The sequence below is a fragment of the Mobula birostris genome, chromosome 24 (assembly GCF_030028105.1).
Source record: "Mobula birostris isolate sMobBir1 chromosome 24, sMobBir1.hap1, whole genome shotgun sequence".
Classification (NCBI taxonomy): Eukaryota; Metazoa; Chordata; class Chondrichthyes; order Myliobatiformes; family Myliobatidae; genus Mobula; species Mobula birostris.
This window is the reverse complement of record NC_092393.1, coordinates 52022543-52046090: the sequence shown is the minus strand read 5'-3', so window position 1 is coordinate 52046090 and position 23548 is coordinate 52022543. Positions and strand designations below refer to the sequence as shown.

Here is a 23548-nt window from a genome sequence, read left to right as displayed (position 1 = left end):
CGTAAATGTCGGCCCAGATCAGAGGTGATTGCCGATTGCGTCGTCTCTGATCTGGGCCGACATTTACGTGCCGGGCAGCACCTAGTCATTTAGCTTGTTTATTTCGGCTCTTTTTCTTAAGGATATGCTGGGTTCGTTCCGGCTACTGCTGTACTGCTGCATTCTTCGTGGTACGGAGGTTTGGAACCACTGTTATAATTGACTTATCACTACACTCATGCGAGGAAAATATGCGCTATGTGTTTAATATTAAATTTGTTAGATAAACCCCTTTAGAAACAAAATCGAGTGTATTAGCCACTTACAAGTGACTTATAGTTGACTTATCACCCATATTCTGGTCGCGTTTAACACCCACCCACACCGCCCCCCCCCACCCCCAGTTGGCCGGTCCGCAAGAATATTGTCAATTTTAAACCGGTCCGCGGTGCAAAAAAGGTTGGGGACCCCTGATTTAAACTAGCTGGCTAGCTGCCAAGGAGCTACGCTATTGATGTCCTACGTGATGAGGCCAAACTCCCTGCAGACTTGCTTAAAGTTGTAATAGAATAAACATGATAATATAATACAAGTACATACTTTAATGTCACATTTGCTGTATATACCCAACTTGGTTTACAGATTAGACAAAATCACTAAACAAAGTATTACATACACCCTTGGAGGTCAACGGGGGAGGAGGGATATGGGATTGCGGTGGGTGGGGCTGCTACCTCCCTGAAATGAGCTTTTGCAGGGTGGGATGTCTGGAATTGCTAGCCTAGATTTTGCTGCTGAAAGAGCCATTCTTGACCTCTCCAAATTGGCTTGCTGCTTAGAGCAAACCACCCTCATACCTGGGTTAGTTGGACAGGCAATGGAACTTTGATGGAAAAATGGAAGATCAGATTATTATTTAAATGGTAAAAAACTGCAGCATGCTGCTGTGCAGAGGGACTTGGGACTGCTTGTGCATAGATCACAAAAGGTTGGTTTGCAGGTTCAGCAGGCTATCAAGCAGGCAAATGGAATGTTGGCTTTCATTGCTAGAGGGATGGAATTTAAGAGCAGGGAGGTTATGCTGCAACTGTACAGGGTGCTGGTGAGGCCGCACCTGGAGAACTGTGTGCAGTTCTGGTCTCCTTACTTGAGGAAGAGTACACTGACTTTGGAGGAAGTGCAGGGGAGATTTACCAGGTTGATTCCTGAGATGAGGGGGTTAGACTATGAGGAGAAATTGAGTCGCCTGGGACTGTACTCACTGGAATTCAGAAGAATGAGAGAAGATCTTCTAGGAACATATAAAATTATGAAAGGGATAGAGGCAGGGAAGTTGTTTCCACTGGTAGATGAGATTCGAACTAGGGGATTTCAGGGGAGTAGATTTAGGACAGAGATGAGGAGGAACTGCTTTTCCCAGAGAGTGGTGAATCTGTGGAATTCTCTGCTCAATGAAGCAGTGGAGGCTAGCTTAGTAAATATAGATAAGACAAGGTTGGATAGATTTTTGCATAGTTGGGGAATTAAGGGTTATGGGGAAAAGTCAGGTTGGTGGAGATGAGTCCATGGGCAAATCGGCCATGATCTTATCGAATGGTGGAGCAGGGTCAATGGGCAGATAGCCTACTCCTACTCCTATTTCTGATGTTCTTATGTTTAATGAGTCCGATCTACAACGGAGGCAGCTCCTCTGCTGTTGGGCTCGCCAATAAAGCAGTGAACCAGACCTGCGGTATTCTACATCATCAATATCCAACAGGGTCTTGTGATCACAAGGAAAACGTCCAAGACAATCACTTGCTGTTGGACTGCACACTGCCTTTGCGCATTGACTCTGAGCCTTTCTGCAGCAGGCAGCAACGCGGTCCACACCAAGTCCAGATCCTCCACTAATGAACAACTTGCTGGTCAGGTAGACCTGCAGTACTTGAAATTCTTAATGTCCAGCAGTGTCTTAGGATTGTAAAAAGAGATATTTAAAAATACAACAGCTTCAGTTGGCTTCATAGAGGCCACCACATCTGAGCTCGCTACCATCTTACCAGAAGTTGTCATATTACCTCAAATTCAAGTTCAGATGAAATGCTCATGGTCATCAGCAGGAAATCATCCAAGTATCTGAAGAAAAAATTCTGTCTCCATTCTTCATTCACATCTGAAAGGTACTTTCCAAATCCAGTTTTGTTAAATATTTCATTCAGCTTTCGCTCAGCTTGCCCTGTTTCTGTTTTGAAAATAAAACAAGTAATATCATGAATTACTCAAGACTGCCTCTCTTTAGCTCTATTTCCCTGCATTTATTATTCACAGTATGAGATAACAGCATTGAAGTAACAGAGAAGATGATTTTGTGTGTCTGGTATCGTAGCTTACCATGGGCTATTAGATTAGTTCAGTCCAGGTTACTCTTCCTAAGATTTGAAACTATTGAATGGAACATAATGATGGAGATAGTTATGTGGCCAAAAAAAACCAGTTTAACCCAACTCAAAAATGATTGATCTGTAGCCTTTTGGATTAGAGAACTAACTACATATTGAAATTCCTGCATATATTACTCTTTCAGGCAATAAATACCAGACAGACTTTTTGTAAAAAAAAACCCTCAGATATCCACTAATCTTGCTATTTTTTAAACCAAGGCTCATAATTATTGATCTAAAGGAGAAAAGATCCTTTTAATTCATTATAATTTTAATGATCTAATTTAAGCCTTCCTGTTCCAAGCTTCCCTCACAATATAGTTTCCATAACTGACAACATCTTCAAATCTCCTATAAAACATTTCATACAATAACACACTTGTATGTGGTGAATTTATTTGTGTGTGGTACACTACTTGAGGCTTTGCTATTGTTTCTTTTCCCCAATCTAGATTAACTTTCTTGCCTTAGATAACGAATTGAAAGAATTTACTGGAGTTATCTGTCCTTTCTTCAGAAATATGTGGGTCTACACTCTGAAGATTGCCTGTTCCTCAACTTTTCATGATTGTACAATTACAGTAAAAGATCAGATATCCAGCATTTTCCTAATCAGCATGCTCTATTAAGGGCAGATATCGGGTCAGTGAAAGAGCACCCAGGCCAATTGAGGACAATGCTTCAAAGCATCTGCGGCTCAGACTGATATCACTTAAAGGACATCTGTCATATCAAGCACGTCAGAGAATAGAGCTTTTAGAGAATTATGTATTCCTATATCTTTTTGCCTTTCCCAAAAGATTTCATTTTGCATTTTCTAAATGTAATTCTATTTGCTAAATTTCTGCCATCTCAACCATCTCAACAGCTTTAGTCCTCACAACCAGTCACACCCCAACCCTTGTATTGCCTATAAGCTTCTTGATCGTACACAAATTTTAAGTTTAAATCATTGATTAATACTACAAAATGTAAGAAAATAATACTAAGTCCTACAGAAGCCTAAAGCTAACAGTCCTCCAGCAACAAAAACACTGTTGATCATTGCCCTCTGCTTGTGGCTACGAAGACAATTTTGTTTTCAATTTGTCTCCTGGATCCAATGGGATTCTGATCCTTTGACGTAGCTATGTCAAATGTGCTGTCACTATTGTTTTCTTAACCTTTCTTCTCACTAGCTCTACAGATGAACTGCCTGTATTCCCATTGATTAGTCTCTAGACTACTGAACAATAAAGTCTCTGTCCTCTCCATTTGTCAGAGCTGAATGTTCAATATGTTCCTTTTAATTTCAGTCTCATGGATGCAGTGCAGTGCAGCCAAGTAGTGCTCCTGCTCTGAAACTTGGAACATCAATTGTCCAGTTGACAACACTTTCTGAATAAAGAGAATTCTTATGGTACTTTACCTATTTCCACTGGAACACAAACTGCTTCACAGTACAAGTAGATAGGAACCATGAAATACAAGAGTAACAACCTTGATTGTTATGTGATACTTTATTTCCATTTTCATTTTTAAGGATTGCACAACATTTTTGGAGATACCTTGGGTTGGGCGAAACTGGAACTAGAGGTCATAGGTTAAGGGTGAAAGGTGAAATATTTGAAGGGCACCCGAGGGGGAGCTGCTTCACTCAGAGGGTGGAACTAGCTGTCAGTGGAAGTAGTGGACACAGGCTCGATTGCAACATTTATGAGAAGTTTAGCTAGGTACGTGAATGGGAGGAGGATGGAAGGTTATGGTCCAAGCGTGGGTCAATGGCACTAGGTAGAATAACAGTTCAGCACAGAAGAGCCTGTTTCTGTGCTGTAGTGCTCAATGATTCCATGTCCTCCAGTTACCTATATTTAATACTATAATAACACTGGTGCAAATTTGGGTGCACTCTCACATGAATAAAGCATTGTTAATAAATACCTTCAATGTACTGGGCTTGAACCCACAACTCATCCAGAAAGTCCTTTATTCTCCAACTGAAAGGAAGTCTGTTGCCAATTTTCAGCATGTTCACTTTTATGTAGTTGTGGACAACAATTTCTGATTGTGGACTGTCAAAAGAATAAATAAAAGCTTTTATTAAATAAAGAATTAATAAAGAAACACATTCCTAGGTTTACACAAATTCTAATCTACTTTGACACTAGATGAAATTCAGTCCAAGTGAGGTACCTGTAGTTAAGGAAAATATACAACTTTGGAGAAAAGTAAGTAGCTTTGGAGGAAAATATAGGTGGGGGGGATGTTGTCAGAGGATACGATTTTTTTTACAACACATAGGGTTTTACTTCAGGAATGTCATGGGAATGGCAATCTTGTGCAGCACAGCTGAATGGATACGGCTAAATATTCCAGTTTCAGCCTGATACAGCTGAGCATCACAACTGCTTCCAAGGTCTGTACAGTTAATAAAGATAACTTAATGTGATTGAATAAATAATTGCTGCTTAAAATCGACGGAAACTATGCCAATTGTGGCCATACATCTCGTTAGTTTCCTCATAGGAAACGTGGCTGCAGATTAGGGATACAGGTGTGTTTAAGAAAACGGGGCATTAGACTCCCAATACTGACTGCCTTGCTGGTAAATGTACAGACTCTAGTAAATAAAATCGAAGATCTCAGAGCTAGGGTGCTGTATCAGAGAGACATTAGGACCCCATGCACCTTTTGTTTCACAGGACCCTGGTTAACCAGTTCCAAACTGGACGCAGTGATCCAGATTGATGGATTCACTATACCCCATCAGGATAGGACTGTTGAGTCTCTCAAAAGCAGAGGTGGGGATGTATGCCTCATGATCAACTCCTCTTGGTACACAAATGTATCAGTGTTGACCCAATTCTGCTCACCTGACCTGGAATATCTCGCAATTAAGTGCCATCTATTTTACCCGCCTTTGGAGATATCTGTGATCATTTTGGCAGCAGTGTACATTCCTCCTCAGGCCAATGTCAAACAGGCTCTAGATGAACTGAACAATGGGATCAAAACCGTGCACCCTGATGCCTTCACCATCATTTTGGGGGATTCTAACCAGACCAGCCTGAAAAAGTCACTAAAAAATTACCATCAACAAATCACTTGTTGTACCAGAGGAAACTACACACTGATCCACTGTTACACCATCATCAAGAATGCCTACCGTGCTATTCCACGCCCTCACTTTGGAAAATCTGATCACCTGGCTGTACTTCTACTCCCTGAGTATAGGCAAGACTATAGCACCAGTAGTGAGGACCAAGAAGGTATGGACAAGGGAAGCACAGGAGCACCTACAGGACTGATTTGAATTGGTGGACTGGAATGTACTCAGGGATCCATCTTCAAATTGGGATGAGTATACTGCAGTTGCTACTGATCTCATTAAAACCTGTGTGGATGACTGTGTGCCTAGGAAAACTTGCTGTACGTTCACAACCAAAAGCCGTGATTGAACCAGGAGATATGTCATGAACCAGGAGGTACAACATCTGCTGAGGGCTAGATCTGTGGCATTTAAGTCTGGTGACCGGGTCTGTACAAGAAAACCAGGTAGGACTTGCAGAGGGCTATTTCAAGAGTGAAGAGACAATTCTGAATGAGGTTGGAGATGACATCGGATGCACATCAACTCTGGCAGGGTTTGCAAGACTTTACTTCCTGCAAAGCGAAACCTAATAGCATTAATGGCAGCATTGCTTCACTAGCAAATGAGCTCAATGCCTGCTATGGCCACTTTGAAAGAGAAAATATAACTACAACTGTGAAGATCCCTGCTGCACCCAATGTGGAGGCCGTTGTTAGGCTTTCTTTAAGGAGGGTGAACCCTCGCAAGGCGGAAGGCCTCGATTAAGTATTTAGTAAGGCTCTGAAAACTTATGCCAACCAGCTGGCAGGAGTATTCAAGGACATTTTCAACCTCTCACTACTACAGTCGGAAGTTCCCACCTGCTTCAAAAAGGCAACAATTATACCAGTGCGTAAGAAGTGTAGTGTGAGTTGCCTTAATGACTATCACCCAGCAACACTAACATCTGCAGTGATGAAATGCTTTGAGAGGTTGGTCATGGCCAGAATCAACTCCTGCCTCAGCAAGGACCTGGACCATTGCAATTTGCCTATCGTCACAATAGGTCTACGGTCAGTGGCTCTTCATACAGCCTTAGATTGACTAGTCAATACAAACACCTGTCAGGATACTGTTCAATGACTATAGCTCAGCATTTAATACCATCATTCTCACAGTCCTGATAGATAAGCTACAGAATCTGGGCCTTTGTATCTCTCTCTACAGCTGGATCCTTGACTACTACCCAGAAGACCACAACCTGTGATAATATTTCCTCTTCGCTGACGATCAACACTGGCGCGCCTCAGGGGAGTGTGCTTAGTGCACTGCTCTACTCCCTCCATACCCACGACTGTGTGACTAGGTATAACACGAGTACAATTGAGAAATTTGTTGATGTTACAACCATTGTTGGTAGAATATCAGATGGAGATGAGAGGGTGTACAATAGACAATAGGTGCAGGAGTAGGCCATTCGGCCCTTCAAGCCAGCACCACCATTCACTGTGATCATGGCTTCTCCCCATATCCCTTGACTCCACTTTCTTTAACAGCTCTATCTAACTCTTTCTTGAAAGAATCCAGAGAATTGGCCTCCACTGCCTTCTGAGGCAGAGCATTCCACAGATCGACAACCCTCTGTGTGAAAAAGTTTTTCCTCAACTCCATTTTAAATGGCCTACCCCTTATTCTTAAACTGTGGCCTCTGGTTCTGGACTCCCCCAACATGTTTCCTGCCTCTAGCGTATCCAATCCCTTAACAATCTTATATGTTTCAATCAGATCCCCTCTCATCCTTCTGAATTCCAGTGTATACAAGCCCAGTCACTCCAACCTTTCAACATATGACATTCCACCATCCCTGGAATTAACCCAGTGACCCAAGAGAGATATATAGGAGTGAGATATACCAGCCAGTTGTGTGGTGTCACAGTAACAACTTTGCACTCAATGCCAGTAGGGTGAAAGAGCTCATTGTGGACTTCAGGAAGGATAAGACGAGGGAACATGAACCAATCCTCATAGAGGGATCAGAAGTGGTGAGTGTGAGCAATTTCAGTTCCTGGGTTTCAAGATCTCTGAAGACCTAACCTGATGCCAAAGTATTGATGCAGCTTTAAAAAAGGCAAGACAGCGGCTATATGATTTAGTCTGTCAAGTAAAACACTTGAAAAGTTCTATAGATGTGCCGTGGAGAGCAATCTGACAGGCTGCATCACTGTCTGGTATTGGGTGGAGGAGGGGGGGGCGGGCATGGCGCTACAGCACAGGACCGAAAGAAGCTACAGAAAGTTGTAAAATTACGTCGAGACATATTGAAGAGTGGTGCCTTAGAAAGGCAACATCCATTATTAAGGACCCCAATCACCCAGGGCATGCCCTCTTCTCATTGTTATTGTCAGGAAGGAGGTACAGAAGCTTGAAGGCACATGCTCAGTGATTCAGGAACAACTTCTTCCCCTCTGCCGTATGATTCCTAAATAGACATTGAACCCACGAACACGACCTCACTTTTTATAAAAATATATAATATTTCTGTTTTTCCACTTTTTTAATCTATTCAATATACACATATATACTTAATGTAATTTATTTATTCGCATATTCCATTTCTATACTATCATGTATTGCACTGAACCACTGCTGCTAAGTTAACAAATTTCACGACACATCCCGGTGATAATAAACCTATAATAAAAGTTGTGGGGCAGGGAGGTGGTTGAAACATGAGGAAAATGCTCTTAAGTTTGTATGTTCATGAAACAAAAACCGATAAATATATATCTTAATCAACAATGCACCATTACAAACAGTTAATTTACTTTAAATATAAGTACTAACTTTAAGATATCTTCATTGTATGGAATGCTCAACAAATTTGAGTCATTAAAAATATTCATCCATAGATTCCGTACAAGTACAGGGGTATCATCACTTAACAAGTCCAGGTTACAGTCCTGGTCTATAACAGAGATTATCTGTGCCAGGAGAGGTGTTACTACTGTTTGAATTCGCTTCCAAAGTGTGTGCCTGTGAAACAGAGTACAAAATAATTATTATTATAAAATATGAATTCCAGACCTAAGATAACCTGAAGAATATTAAGCATAAATCTGTGATAAACAAGGGGTTGTTTTCAGGTGAATCCAGTCTTCTGTGAGAAAACCCTGTAGATTATTGGGGATAGCTGGTGTGGAAGGTATATGATAGAGAAAGGATAGATACTAATATTATTCTATTGCTTATCAGCAGCAATGCAAATTGACACAATAAAGTGAAATCATGAATTTAAATAGAAATTTAAATCAATAAGCAAAAATTTACAATGAGTAAATTGATTGAAACTGCTTGGATTTCACAATATTTGTAACAAAATTCCACTCATCTGCCTGAGGAGCTTCCTTTCAACTTCCTGGCATCTTTTTAACTTAACATTTTCATCCGTACTCTCAACATTGGCATTTATACAAGCACAATAATATAAATTAATGTGCTGGTAAAGAGAAGTGAAGAGAAATGAAAATAGGACAAAAATAAGTGATAATATGGTACTTCAGCAAAATGTGAGACCTTCAATTACCTGATGTAACACTAAATTGCAAGTAAAGATTCTTAAAACTACAGGCAAACAGGTAGTTTACTGATCCGTTTTTCCTACAGAACAGCTGCATTTGAATGGAGAAACTAGTTGAAGAAAGGGCCAATGGTGTTAAATACCCAATCTACTTCTGACTTCAGCATCATACTGGGTATGTAGGATTGGTCGATTGAAATGAACTTATTGCATGGAACTCTATTCCATTGCTGCACAGCTGGTATTAGAACATAGAATAGTACAGCACAGTACAAGCCCTTCGGCCCACAATGTTGTGCCGACCCTCAAGCCCTGCCTCCCATATAAGCCCCTACCTTAAATTCCTCCATATACCTGTCTGGTAGTCTCTTAAATGTCACGAGTGTATCTGCCTCCACCACTGACTCAGGCAGTGCATTCCACGCACCAACCACTCTCTGAGTAAAAAACCTTCCTCTATTATCCCCCTTGAAATTCCCACCCCTTACCTTAAAGCCATGTCCTCTTGTATTGAGCAGTGGAGCCCTGAGGAAGAGGCGCTGGCTATCCACTCTATCTATTCCTCTTATTACCTTGTACACCTCTATCATGTCTCCTCTCATCCTCCTTCTCTCCAAAGAGTAAAGCCCTAGCTCCCTTAATCTCTGATCATAATGCATACTTTCTAAACCAGGCAGCATCCTGGTAAATCTCCTCTGTACCCTTTCCAATGTTTCCACATCCTTCCTATAGTGAGGTGACCAGAACTGGACACAGTACTCCAAGTGTGGCCTAACCAGAGTTTTATAGAGCTGCATCATTACATCGCGACTCTTAAACTCTATCCCTCAACTTATGAAAGCTAACACCCCATAAGCTTTCTTAACTCCCCTTCTACTTGTGAGGCAACTTTCAGGGATCCCTCTGCTCCTCCACACTACGAAGTATCCTGCCATTTACTTTGTACTCTGCCTTGGAGTTTGTCCTTCCAAAGTGTACCACCTCACACTCCTCCAGGTTGAACTCCATCTGCCACTTCTCAGCCCACTTCTGCATCCTATCAATGTCTCTCTGCAATCTTTGACAATCCTCTACACCATCTACAACACCACCAACCTTTGTGTCGTCTGCAAACTTGCCAACCCACCCTTCTACCCCAACATCCAGGTCGTTAATAAAAATCACAAAAAGTAGAGGTCCCAGAACAGATCCTTGTGGGACACCACTAGTCACAACCCTCCAATCTGAATGTACTCCCTCCACCATGACTGCCTTCTGCAGGCAAGCCAATTCGGAATCCACCTGGCCAAACTTCCCTGGATCCCATGCCTTTTAACTTTCTGAATAAGCCTCCGTGTGGAACCTTGTCAAATGCCTTACTAAAATCCATATAGATCACATCCACTGCATGACCCTCATCTATATGCCTGGTCACCTCCTCAAAGAACTCTATCAGGCTTGTTAGACACGATCTGCCCTTCACAAAGCCATGCTGACTGTCCCTGATCAGACCATGATTCTCTAAATGCCTATAGATCCTATCTCTAAGAATCTTTTCCAACAACTTTCCCACCACAGACGTATGGCTCACTGGTCTATAATTACCCGGACTATCCCTATTACCTTTTTTGAACAAGGGGACAACATTCGCCTCCCTCCAATCCTCCGGTACCATTCCCGTGGACAACGAGGACATAAAGATCCTAGCCAGAGGCTCAGCAATCTCTTCTCTCGCCTCGTGGAGCAGTCTGGAGAATATTCCGTCAGGCCCCGGGGACTTATCTGTCCTAATGTATTTTAACAACTCCAACACCTCCTCTCCCTTAATATCAACATGCTCCAGAACATCAACCTCATTCATATTGTCCTCACCATCATCAAGTTCCCTCTCATTGGTGAATACCGAAGAGAAGTATTCATTGAGGACCTCGCTCACTTCCACAGCCTCCGGGCACATCTTCCCACCTTTATCTCTAATCGGTCCTATCTTCACTCCTGTCATCCTTTTTTTCTTCACATAATTGAAGAATGCCTTGGGGTTTTCCTTTACCATACTCGCCAAGGCCTTCTCATGCCCCCTTCTTGCTCTCCTCAGCCCCTTCTTAAGCTCCTTTCTTGCTTCCCTATATTCCTCAATAGACTCATCTGATCCTTGCTTCCTAAACCTCATGTATGCTGCCTTCTTCCACCTGACTAGATTTTCCACCTCACTTGTCACCCACGGTTCCTTCACCCTACCATTCTTTATCTTCCTCACCGGGACAAATTTATCCCTAACATCCCACAAGAGATTTCTAAACATCGACCACATGTACATAGTACATTTCCCTGCAAAAACATCATCCCAATTCACACCCGCAAGTTCTAGCCTTATAGCCTCATAATTTGCCTTTCCCCAATTAAAAATTTTCCTATCCTCTCTGATTCTATCCTTTTCCATGATAATGCTAAAGGCCAGGGAGCGGTGGTCACTGTCCCCCAGATGCTCACCCACTGAGAGATCTGTGACCTGACCAGGTTCATTACCTAGTACTAGATCTAGTATGGCATTCCCCCGGTCGGTCTGTCCACATACTGTGACAGGAATCCGTCCTGGACACACTTAACAAACTCTGCCCTATCTAAACCCTTGGAACTAATTAGGTGCCAATCAATATTAGGGACGTTAAAGTCACCCATGATAACAACCCTGATATCTTTGCACCTTTCCAAAATCTGCCTCCCAATCTGCTCCTCTGTATCTCTGCTGCTACCAGGGGGCCTATAGAATACCCCCAATAGAGTAACTGCTCCCTTCCTGTTCCTGACTTCCACCCATATTGACTCAAAAGAGGATCCTGCTACATTACCCACCCTTTCTGTAGCTGTAATAGTATCCCTGACCAGTAATGCCATCCCTCCTCCCCTTTTTCCGCCCTCTCTATCCCTTTTAAAGCACTGAAATCCAGGAATATTGAGAATCCATTCCTGCCCTGGTGCCAGCCAAGTCTCTGTAATGGCCACTACACCATAATTCCATGTATGTATCCAAGCTCTCAGTTCATCACCTTTGTTCCTGATACTTCTTGCATTGAGGTACACACATTTCAGCCCTTCTACCTTACTGTCTTTACACCGTTTATTCTGCTTCTCTTTCCTCAAAGCCTCTCTGTATGTTAGATCTGGCTTTACTCCATGCACTTCTTTCACTGCTCTATCGCTCTGGGTCCCAACCCCCTCGCAAATTAGTTTAAACCCTTCCGAACCATGCTAGCAAACCTACCTGCAAGGATATTGCTCCCCCTCGAGTTCAGGTGCAACCCATCCAATCCGTACAGGTCTCACCTTCCCCAGAAGAGATCCCAATGATCTAAAAATCTAAAACCCTGCTCCCTGCACCAACTCCCCAGCCACGTATTCAACTGCCACCTCCTCCAATTCTTACCATCACTGTCACGTAGCACTGGCAGCAATCCTGAGAACGCCACCCTTGAGGTCCTGTTCTTCAGCTTTCTGCCTAGTTCCCGAAACTCACACTTCAGGACTTCATCCCTCTTTCTGCCTATGTCGTTGGTCCCAACATGTATCACGACTTCTGGTTGCTTTCCCTCTCGTACCAGGATTTCGTGCACCCGGTCAGAGACATCCCGGACCCTGGCACCCAGGAGGCAACAAACCATGCGGGTGTCCTTCTCACGTCCACAAAATCTCCTGTCTGCTCCCCTGACTATAGAGTCTCCAATGACGACAGCTGTCCTCTTCTCCGTCCCACCCTTCTGCACCAAAGGGTCAGACTCAGTGCCGGAGGCCCTGCCACCGTGGCTCACACCTGGTCAGTTGTCCCCGCCAACAGTATCCAGGGCGGTAAACTTATTATTCAGGGCAATGGCTACAGGGGTGCTCTGCACTACCTGTCTGCTCACCTTCGCGTTCCCCCCTCTGACGACGACTTGCTTCCGACAGCCTAGGTGTGACTACCTCCCTGTAGCTCTCATCTATGACTGCCTCATTCTCCCTTATGAGTCGAAGGTCATCCAGCTGCTGCTCCAGATTTCTTACACGGTCTTCCAGATCGCCCAGCCGTATGCACTTCTGGCAGATGTGACTCTGCGGGAGAGGGGAGTTCCCCCAAGACTGCCACATCTCACATGAGAGGCACATCACTGTCTCAGGAGACATTGTAAAAACTAACTGTAAGCTAGCTTCTCGTCGAAGCCTCTCGAGTCAAAGCTTCAAAGCTCCACTCCTTCACTGGCCCACTCACGCATTGGCCGCTTTCCATATTGGTGTATTTAGATATTTTACCCAAACAGCACAAAATGATTCTTCCATTTAGTATTAAATGCAAAACTTGTGGCTTCTTTAACTACCAGTTTACCTGAAAGTACCACCTTCCTGAAGTGCTTCAACATTTGAAGCTACCCGTACCATCCATTCAGATGCATTGAAAGACATCTCATCACACTTTAGTAGCAGGGAGTACAGCCTTTGCTTCATCAGTGTCAGAAATGAAGCTAAATGACAAAAGTAAGAACATAAGAGTTAATTACTGAGACATATTACTATTCCTTTGTACAATGTAAATATCTTCTAATTGCTTACAGCAGGACTGCTCATTATAATGGAAGATAATAATGCATAACTTCTTGTGAATCAGTATAAGGCTAATTTCAAAAATATTGGATATCTGAAAGATGAACATTGCATCAGATTTCTACATTTAATCGCTAAACATATAAGTGATGAAGTAGTTTGAGAGGTTAGTGCTGAAACACATCAACTCCCGCCTGAGAAGCAGCTTGGATCTGCTCCAATTTGCCTACCAGCACAACAGATCCACAGCAGATGCCACTTCATTGGCTCTTCACTCAATCCTGGAATATCTGGACAGCAAAGATGTATAAAACAGGATGCTCTTTATCATTTAAACACTATCATCCCCTTAAAACTAATCAATAAGCTTCAAGACCTTGGCTTCAATACCTCCTTGTGCAATTCAATCCTCAATTTCCTCACTTGCAGACCTCAGTCACTTTGGATTGGCAACGGCATCTTCTCCACATTCTCCTTCAGCCCAGGTTGTGTGCTTTGCCCCCTGCTCTACTCGCTTTACACTTATGACTGTGTGGCTAACCAGAGCTCCAATGCCATATCCAAGTTTGTTGATGACACCACTATCGTAGGCAGAATCAAAGCTGGTGACAAATCAGCATATAGAAGGAAGATTGACAATCTGGCTGAGTGGTGGAATCAGAGGTGGAAACGGCCAGCAAATTTAAATTCCGTGGTGTTAGCATTTCAGAGGACCTGTTCCGGGCCCAGCACATAAGTACAATTATGTATAAAACACGGCAGCGCCTCTACTTCTTTAGAAATTCATAAAGATTTGGTATGACAGCTAAAACTTTGACAAACTTGTATAGATGTGTAGTGGAGAGCATAGTGACTGGTTGTATCACAGCCTATATGGAAACATCAATGCACTTGTACAGAAATGTAGTGGATATGGCCCAGTCCATCACAGATAAAGCCCTCCCCAAAATTCAGTACATCGACACAGAGCAGCATCCATCTTCAAGGACCTCCACCCCAAGTAATGTTCCCTTCTCACTGTTGCCATCATGCAGAAGGTACAGGAGGTTCAGGACTCACACCAACAACTTCAGGAACAGTTATTACCCCTCAAACATCAGGCTCTTGAACCAGTGGGGATAACTTCATTTGTCCCATTACTGAATTATTTTCACAACCTACAAATTCACTTTCAAGGACTCTTCATCTCAGGTTCTTGATATTTATTTATTACTATTATATGTTTGTTTCTTTTGTACTTGCACAATTTCTTGTGTTTTGCACATTGGTTGTTTCGCTGCCCTGTTGAGTGCCATCTTTCATTGATTTTATTATGGTTCTTGGATTTACCACTAGAAAACGAATCTCAGATTGTATTTGGTGATATTCAGAACATGTACTTTGATAATAAATTTACTTTGAACTTTGAACTTCTAATGCTTGGCCACACCCTGTAATGCTGTTAACCTGTCATGACTACAAATCAGGGCCATGATGCTAATTATGAAGTTAGTAAAACTTGAATCAATGTAAAGACATTAACAACAAACCTTTGAATTCATTATCTTCTCTTAACAGTGAAAGCAGGATTTCAACTCGTGTGGTGCTACGACTTGAACTCTGATGCTGGTCCCTCAGCATGCTAACAGCAGACTGCACACAATTCCTGATGAGGGAGGTTGTATCCAGTATCTTTGTCCTATCCTGATATAAAAATATATTTTACAACCAATTTATAAATTTGTATACTCAGACCATAAGACCATAAGATATAGGAACAGAAGCAGGCCATTTGGCCCATCGTCGGCTCTGCCAGTCGATCGCGGGCTGATCCACTTCATCCAGTCGTCCCCACTCCCCTGCCTTCTCCCCATACCTTTTGATGCCCTGACTAATCAAGAACCTATCTATCTCTGCCTTAAATGCACCCAATGACTTGGCCTCCACAGCCGCTCGTGGCAACAAATTCCACAGATTTACCACCCTCTGACTAAAGTAATTTCTCTGCATCTCAGTTCTAAATGGACGTCCTTCAATTTTGAATTTGTGCCCTCTTGTCCTAGACTCCCCTACCATGGGAAATAACTTTGCTATATCTAATCTGTTCAGGCCTTTCAACATTTGGAACGTTTCTATGAGATCCCCCCTCATTCTCCTGAACTCCAGTGAATACAGCCCAAGAGCTGCCAGACGTTCCTCATACGGTAACCTTTTTATTCCTGGAATGATTCTCGTGAATCTTCTCAGAACCTTCTCCAATGTCAGTATGTCCTTTCTAAAATAAGGAGCCCAAAACTGCACACAATATTCCAGGTATGGTCTCACGAGTGCCTTATAGAGCCTCAACATTACATCCTGCTCTTATATTCTATACCTGTAGGAATGAATGCCAACATTGCATTCGCCTTCTTCACCACTGACTCAACCTGGAGGTTAACCTTTAGGGTATCCTGCACAAGGACTCCCAAGTCCCTTTGCATCTCTGCATGTTGAATTCTCTCCCCATCTAAATAACAGTCTGCCCGTTTATTTCTTCCACCAAAGTGCATGACCATACCCTTTCCAACACTGTATTTCATTTGCCACTTCTTTGCCCATTCCCTTAAACTATCTAAGTCTCTCTTCAGGCTCTCTGTTTCCTCAACACTACCTGTGCTTCCACTTATCTTTGTATCATCGCAAATTTAGCAACAAATCCATTAATCCTATAGTCCAAATCATTGACATACATCGTAAAAAGCAGAGGTCCCAACACCCACACCTGTGGAACTCCACTGGTAACTGACAGTCAGCCAGAATAGGATCCCTTTATTCCCACTCTCTGTTTTCTGCCGATCAGCCAATGCTCCACCCATGCTAGTAACTTCCCTGTAATTCCATGGGCTCTTATCTTGCTAAGCAGCCTCATGTGTGGCACCTTGTCAAAGGCCTTCTGAAAATCCAAGTACACAGCATCTATTGCATCTCCTTTCTCTGCCCTGCTTGTAATTTCCTCAAAAAATTGCAGTAGATTTGTCAGGCAGGATTTTCCTTTCAGGAAACCATGCTGGATTTGGCCTACCTTGTCATGTGCCTCCAGGTACTCAGTAATCTCATCCCTAACAATCGATTCCAATAACTTCCCAACCACTGATGTCAGGCTAACAGGTCTATAGTTTCCTTCTTGCTGCCTCCCACCCTTCTTAAATAGCAGAATAACATTTGCAATTTACCAGTCATCCAGTACAATGCCAGAATCTATCGATTCTTGAAAGATCATTGTTAATGCCTCCACAATCTCTTCAGCTACTTCCTTCAGAACCCGAGGGTGCATTCCATCAGATCCAGGAGATTTATCTACCCTCAGACCATTAAGCTTTCTGAGCACCTTCTCAGTCATAATTTTCACTGCACATACTTCATTTCCCTGACATTCTTGGATGTCTGGTATACTGTAGATTTCATCCACTGTGAAGACTGATGCAAAATACGCATTCAGTTCCTCTGCCATCTCTGCGTCTTTCATTACAATATCTCCAGCGTCATTTTCTATTGGTCCTATATCTACCCTCGACTCTCTTTTACCTTTTACACACTTAAAAAAGCTTTTCGTATCTTCTTTGATATTAGTCACCATCTTCCTCTCATAATTCATCTCTTCCTTCCGAATGACCCTCTTAGTTTCCTCCTGCAAGTTTTTAAAAGCTTCTCAATCCTCTATCTTCCCACTAGTTTTTGCCTTCTTGTATGTCCTCTCTTTTGCTTTTACTTTGGATCTGACTTCACTTGTCAGCCACGGTACTGTCCTTCTTCCACTCAAAAACTTCCTCTTATTTGGAATATATCTGTCTTGCACTTGCCTCATTTTTCACAGAAACCCCAGCTATTGCTGCTCTGCTGTCCTTCCTGCTGGTGTCCCTTTCCAGTCAATTTTGGCCAGTTCCCTTCTATGCCACTGTAATTTCCTTTATTCCCACTGAAATACCGACACATTAGATTTTAGTTTCTCCTGCTCAAATTTCAATGTGAACTCGATCATATTGTGATCACTGTTTCCCAAGGGTTCCCTAACCTTAAGCTCGCTTATCATCTCCGGATCATTGCACAGCACCTAATCCAGCACAGCCAATCCCTTAGTGGGCTCAACAACAAGCTTTTCTAAAAAAAAACATCCCTTAGACATCCTTCAAGTTCTCTCTCTTGAGGTCCAGCACTGACCTGGTTTTCCCAATCCACTTTCATGTTTAAATCCCAAACGATTATCATGACGTTGCCCTTCTGACATGCCTTTTCTATCTCCTGCTGTAATTTGTAATCCACATCCCAGCTGCTGTTTGGTGGCCTGTATACAACTGCCATTAGGGTCCTGTTACCCTTACCCTTTCTTAACTCAATCCATAGAGACTCTACACCTTCCGATCCTATGTCAACCCTTTCTAATGATTTAATATTATTTCTTATACACAGGCCCACACCACCTCCTCTGCCTACTAATCTATCTTTCCGATATACCATATAACCTTCGACATTCAGCTCCCAATGGCAGCCACCCTTCAGCCAAGTTAGAATCAGTTAATAAATTTAAGTATATTTAAAACCAGCTTTTAAATTAGTTAAAATATATAAACCTATTTCATGCACTTTCATTTACACTTTAATTCGAAACTATTTTTTCTTCTGTACTGTTTTGTGTTTATTCCTCTCTCCTGTAAATTTGAAATGCCAAATCAAACCTGCTGAAGTACGTTTTTCATCGTTTTTTGGAAATTTCCAAAAAAGTTCAATTTCAAACTTTCCAGAGACATTGACAATATACAATACTGTCAGCACTGTTAATAATAAGAGATTCCAAGGCAAGGTTCTTCAAAAGAATTGAAACACTTACAAAGCTCTCCTTGTCCTGGTCATCACTCATGGCTGAAACACAAAAAGATATTTGACAACTTTATGAGCTTCATTCTTACGAAGATATTTTGAATAAATTAGCACGAGGTCATTTTTCAATTAATCAACCATCAACCCAAAGGCTTTCCACTGAAAATAATAAACAAATCAGGAGTGTGTCAAGCTACTCTCTGTACAGTTGACTGCAGCTTAACAAACACCATAAAGGATAAGTCAATTCATTTTATGGTGTTCTGATGCAAGATCATCAACATGAAAAGTTAACTCTGTTTCTTCCTCTGGACACTACCTGCCAGCTGAATATTTTCAACATTCTCTATTTTTATTTCACCTGATTGACATCTCATTCACTATTTAAAACATTGATCATTGTTTCCACAGTGTGCCATTTACAAAATGGCTTAGCAGCAACTTGCTAAGGATTCTTGGACAGCATCTGTAAACTCTCTCCTCATATACATTACCTCAGTGGAGTAACTTTCATTTGGCATTTTTCTGCTCGGTGAACCAAACCATACATATCTTTGTACAATCCCAAGCTTTTCTCCTCACTGTCAGCTAGAAAGCTAACCTCTGTATCATATTCAAGCTCTGTATCGTGCTCTTTACTTTAGGGCCTTAATCATTTTTAAAACAAAAAGTGTGGGACCAAATTCTGAATCTGGTGGAATCCCACTGTTAATAGTTCTTCAGGCAAAATCACCTAGTTACTTCTTGTGACTGAGTTAGATTTGGATTTAATTCACCGCTTTCCAATGGATCCCATGAACTTTTACTTTTGACCAGTCTGTCATATCTGACCTTGTCAAAACCTTTTCCAAATCCACTAAGACTACTCTGATCAACCTTCATTGTATTCCAGGTACTGACCACTCTCTGGGTGAGTACCTGAAATACCCTCTCTGGACTTCTACCTCTTTACTGTAAATCGATGTCCTCTTGTTTTTCTGTCTCTGACATGGAGAAAATTTCTCTACAATCTACCCCATCTATACCCCTAACAATTTTATGAACATGTTCCTCTAAACCTTATTCGCTCCAGAGAGAACAGAGCTAACTTCAGTCTCTCCTCTTAACCTAAACATTCATTTCCCAGGCAACATCCTGGTCAACTTCCTTTGCATCCTCTCTATTGCTACATTGTCCTTCCTCTAGTGTGGTGGCTAGAAAAGCACACAATCAAATAAGTCAAATACAATGATGCAGGGTTTAGACTCGAAACATCAAAAAATATTTTTGCCTTCCCCTTCCCTACTACACAATCTACTGAGTTCCTCCAGGATATTGTCTGTCACTCCAGACTCCATGGACTGATTCTCGTCTCCTAGTCATACACAAAATTACCTTATCACATTCATGCTGGATTTCCTTGATTAATCTGTTTTCAAACTGATATTGTTCCTTAGGATGCTTTCCAATAATTTTCCCAACAGCAAAACTAACTGGTAATTTTGGGACTACCCATGATGATATGAAGGCCATAATAAAGAGAATGACATGGATAAATAATGACACCAATCTACTGTACATCTTCAGTCAATATCCATTTTCCCCTGGTCTTCACCTGTTACAGACATTCCCTTTATTCTTTCCAACTCTCCCATTTCTCAGCAACTTAAAATACATCTTCTAGAATTTTCCCATTTCCCACCAAAGGTTTAACTACGCTCAGTAGCCAACTTATTCGGTACCTCCTGCACCTTATAAAGTGGTCACTGAGTGTATGCTTGTGGTCTTCTGCTACTGCAGTTCATCCACTTCAAGGTTTGATGGGTTGTACATTCAGAGATGCTCTTCTGCACACCACTGTTGTAAACAGTGGTTATTTGAGGTACTGTCACCTTCCTGTTAGCTTGACCCAGTCTGGCCATTCTTCTCTTACTTCTCTCATTAACAAGGTGTTTTCACACACGGAACTGCCATTCATTGGATTTTTTTTTTTGTTTTTTGCACCATTCTTCCTAAACTAGAGATTGTTGTGCATGAAAATCCCAGGAGATTAGAAGTTTCTGAAATACTCAAACCACCCCATCTGTCACCAACCGACATTCCACAGTCAAAGTCACTTAGATCACATTTCTTCCCCATTCTGATGTTTAGTCTGAACAGTAATTGAACCCCTTGACCATGTCTGCATGTTTTTATGCACTGAGTTGCTACTACATGATTGGCTAATTAGATATTTGCATTAACAAGTGAACTTAAGTATACTTAAGTGTACCTAAGTGGCCACCGTGTATAATTCCCTCTCTATGCCTCCTGACCATTACAACAAAAATGCTCTCCCACTGCTACTTCCTCCATTGCCCAACCTCAGTTCCAAAAATTAAATCCAGGCTTCCACCTCCTTGGTGTGAGTTACATTATACTTTACACTGATTGTATTCCAGTATGCACTAGGGTAATTGAAATCTTACAGAAAATTTGTTGATGGGAGCTAAATATGGTTCTAAACAAAACTAAAAGAAATATTAAACACGTACATTCATTCTCCCTTGGGTCGCTGCTAAATAGTTGGCTAATAGTTATGTCTTTGAAAGCTGACACATCTGCAATCATGCCTTTTGATTTCCTGAGGTCATCTATATGAGCAGACTGCCATGGGTCTGAAAAAAAGATAAAGTATATTAAGGTGGAGCTACAATTCACTCCAACTTACTTTGTATCAAATGTACAGATACATAAATATTTTGATAAATCATGGAATGAAAATGAGGAAAAAACTGTAGAAGCTGACATTTGAAATAATAGCAGAAAATGTTGGAAACACTTAACAGCTCAGTCAGCTATGGAAACAACATGCATCACAATTCAGGTTTAACATCAATCATCAGAAATAGCTGAAAGGATGTTTGATCAGAAATATTAACTCTACCTTTCTTCCACAAACAAAGCCTAACCTGCTAAGTGTTTCCGAGATTTTCCGTTGATTAAATATTACACAGGTTTAACGTAGAAGGCACAAAAACAGTAAATCACTTTTTATTATTTCTATTTTCAAAGGAAACACTCTGATTTCATGAGTTTTCTTGGTCCTTACATTATCAAAATTCAGTAGTTGTGAAAAAACTAATAACTTTGCTCACTTACAAAAAGTTGATCACGGTTGTTCGATGTGATCACATGTGACCATATGTCCGACTGTGATACTTTGAGACTCCTTAGCCAGGAGCACAGAAATAAACAAATAGGTGCAAGGATTAGCGGGAGCTCAGTGCTATTCTCTCAAACAGTGGGGGTTTGGAGATCTGGAACTTACTGCCTGAAGGGGCTGAACAGACAGAAACCCTCATTTGATTCAACAAAAAGTACACGGAGGACCAAAATCTAGAATCAGCCCTTTTAGAAAGGAAATTAAGAGAATGTTTTATGTCCAGGGTTTGACAGATCCATAAACACAAAATGATGGATAGATTTTTGATAGGGAATGATTTTAAGGGATGTGGGAATGGACAGATGAAAAGTGAATAAATGAAATATGGTCACAGATCAACCATCCCATGGACTGAGGGGCCAAAATTGTGTCACTATTCCTTTCAGAATCTATCAAAGCAAAAACTCCAGTGATTGGTTAAGAGGGTATTAGTACCTGGAACCACTCCTCCACAACTCAAAATTAAAAATAAAAACAGCAAAAGACCTTGTGACAAGTTTTATAATCATGCCTTCTGAAACCTCCAGTATTGGAAAAGTGAGGTGCGAATCCTACACTTTATTGAATGAATGGCGAAAGTGTGGTCAAGAATGAGAGAGCACAAGCAAGACGTGACTGAGTATTCAAATTTTTCAGCAACAAATTCTCAATAGTGGAATGCGGCAGGATTCAGAGTAATGTGATTAATAGCTTGTAAGATCAAAGGAGTTGATGAAATAAATTTTGATGAAATTTCAAAGTTGATGTAATAAGACAAATCTTAATTAAATAAATTTCACTCGATAAAGTCCCTAATAAAATTACTTATGCCATCAGTTAGTGTTGACTTGTGAATTATCTCGCATGAGACCAATTTAGGCTCCGCAGAGACTAGCTTTGTTTTAAATTCTAACTTAAAATACAAAGAAAAATAAACAAACTGCTTTGAAGTATTATTTTTGTACCTCCACAAAATCCTGTATATGCTGATCCACCTTGTATTCTCGGCAGTTTAGTGAGGAAATACACGATGACTGTTCTATTGTTACCTTTGAACTTGTTGACTTCATTTAAGGTGGAATACCTACACAAAGAACAGAAGTTGTAGTTGAGTACTGACGACATCTTGGACAGTTTACTTTCTTCTCAAGTTGTGAAATGTAGCCAAGTCATGAACTTCAGCATCAAGATCACAAATAACTATAAAAATCAGCCTAGATGGAAAGCTTTTATTTTTCTGCCTCTACAATATTACAATTGTACAAAGTTGCCTTGTTTCTGGCAGATGTTTTCCTGCAGGTTCTCTCAGCATCTCTTGCAAACTTCACCGGTTCACCAGGATGTGATTCAGTAGAAGCTAACATAGCAAATTGTTTCCTTGTTTAGTATAACAATGTAGTTACTCATCATCTTCTGTTGTCCAAGTCTCAGGTTGATGCCAACATTTAGCAAACTACATTTGGATGAATTTTCAACCTGTTTTATAATCTATGCTCACTGCTCTTGCCATTATTGCCAGCTGAAATTAGAATCAATGCTTCTGTCGTCCAAATGGAGTTTTAAATATTCTCCTGGCTGTCTTGCCACTTCACACCTACTATAAACTCCTGTTTATCAAAACAGATCTCTGTAGACAGTGTAATACCTAGTCCCTCAACCGTTACTCTTCCCTTACCAACCAATATTGGCTTCTGGTCTCTCAAAACCTCCAATTCAAATTTCTTTGGCATTCGGCTTTCTTTATGTTTCATCCCTTCCCATCTCTGAACTCTGCAACCAGATTAGGTATCGTGTTTACACGTTCTCAAATTCAAACCCATCTTTTCCACTTCCCTCATCATGTTTATTTATGCAGTTGTCTACTAACACTTAGCAAATGAGTTTCAGTAACTAAAATTTAGATATTTCTTACTGTAGCATTACTCTTTAAAGGATGCAAAGTATGTCTACAAGACAGCAAACCACACTGACTT

General features: G+C 41.3%; 1 protein-coding gene across 1 annotated transcript in view; it reads right to left on the bottom strand.

Annotated features, from left to right (window-relative positions):
• LOC140187263 (E3 ubiquitin-protein ligase rnf213-alpha-like) overlaps window positions 1-23548 on the bottom strand; it is a 261376-nt gene that overhangs the window by 100557 nt on the left and 137271 nt on the right. The window contains exons 24-31 of the mRNA XM_072242396.1: window positions 22541-22659; window positions 20926-21048; window positions 16956-17014; window positions 15109-15262; window positions 13365-13500; window positions 8296-8484; window positions 4323-4453; window positions 2040-2203 (exon numbers count right to left, since the gene is read on the bottom strand). Coding sequence (XP_072098497.1) covers window positions 2040-2203; window positions 4323-4453; window positions 8296-8484; window positions 13365-13500; window positions 15109-15262; window positions 16956-17014; window positions 20926-21048; window positions 22541-22659 — 1075 coding nt within the window. The remainder of the gene's footprint in view (window positions 1-2039; window positions 2204-4322; window positions 4454-8295; window positions 8485-13364; window positions 13501-15108; window positions 15263-16955; window positions 17015-20925; window positions 21049-22540; window positions 22660-23548) is intronic.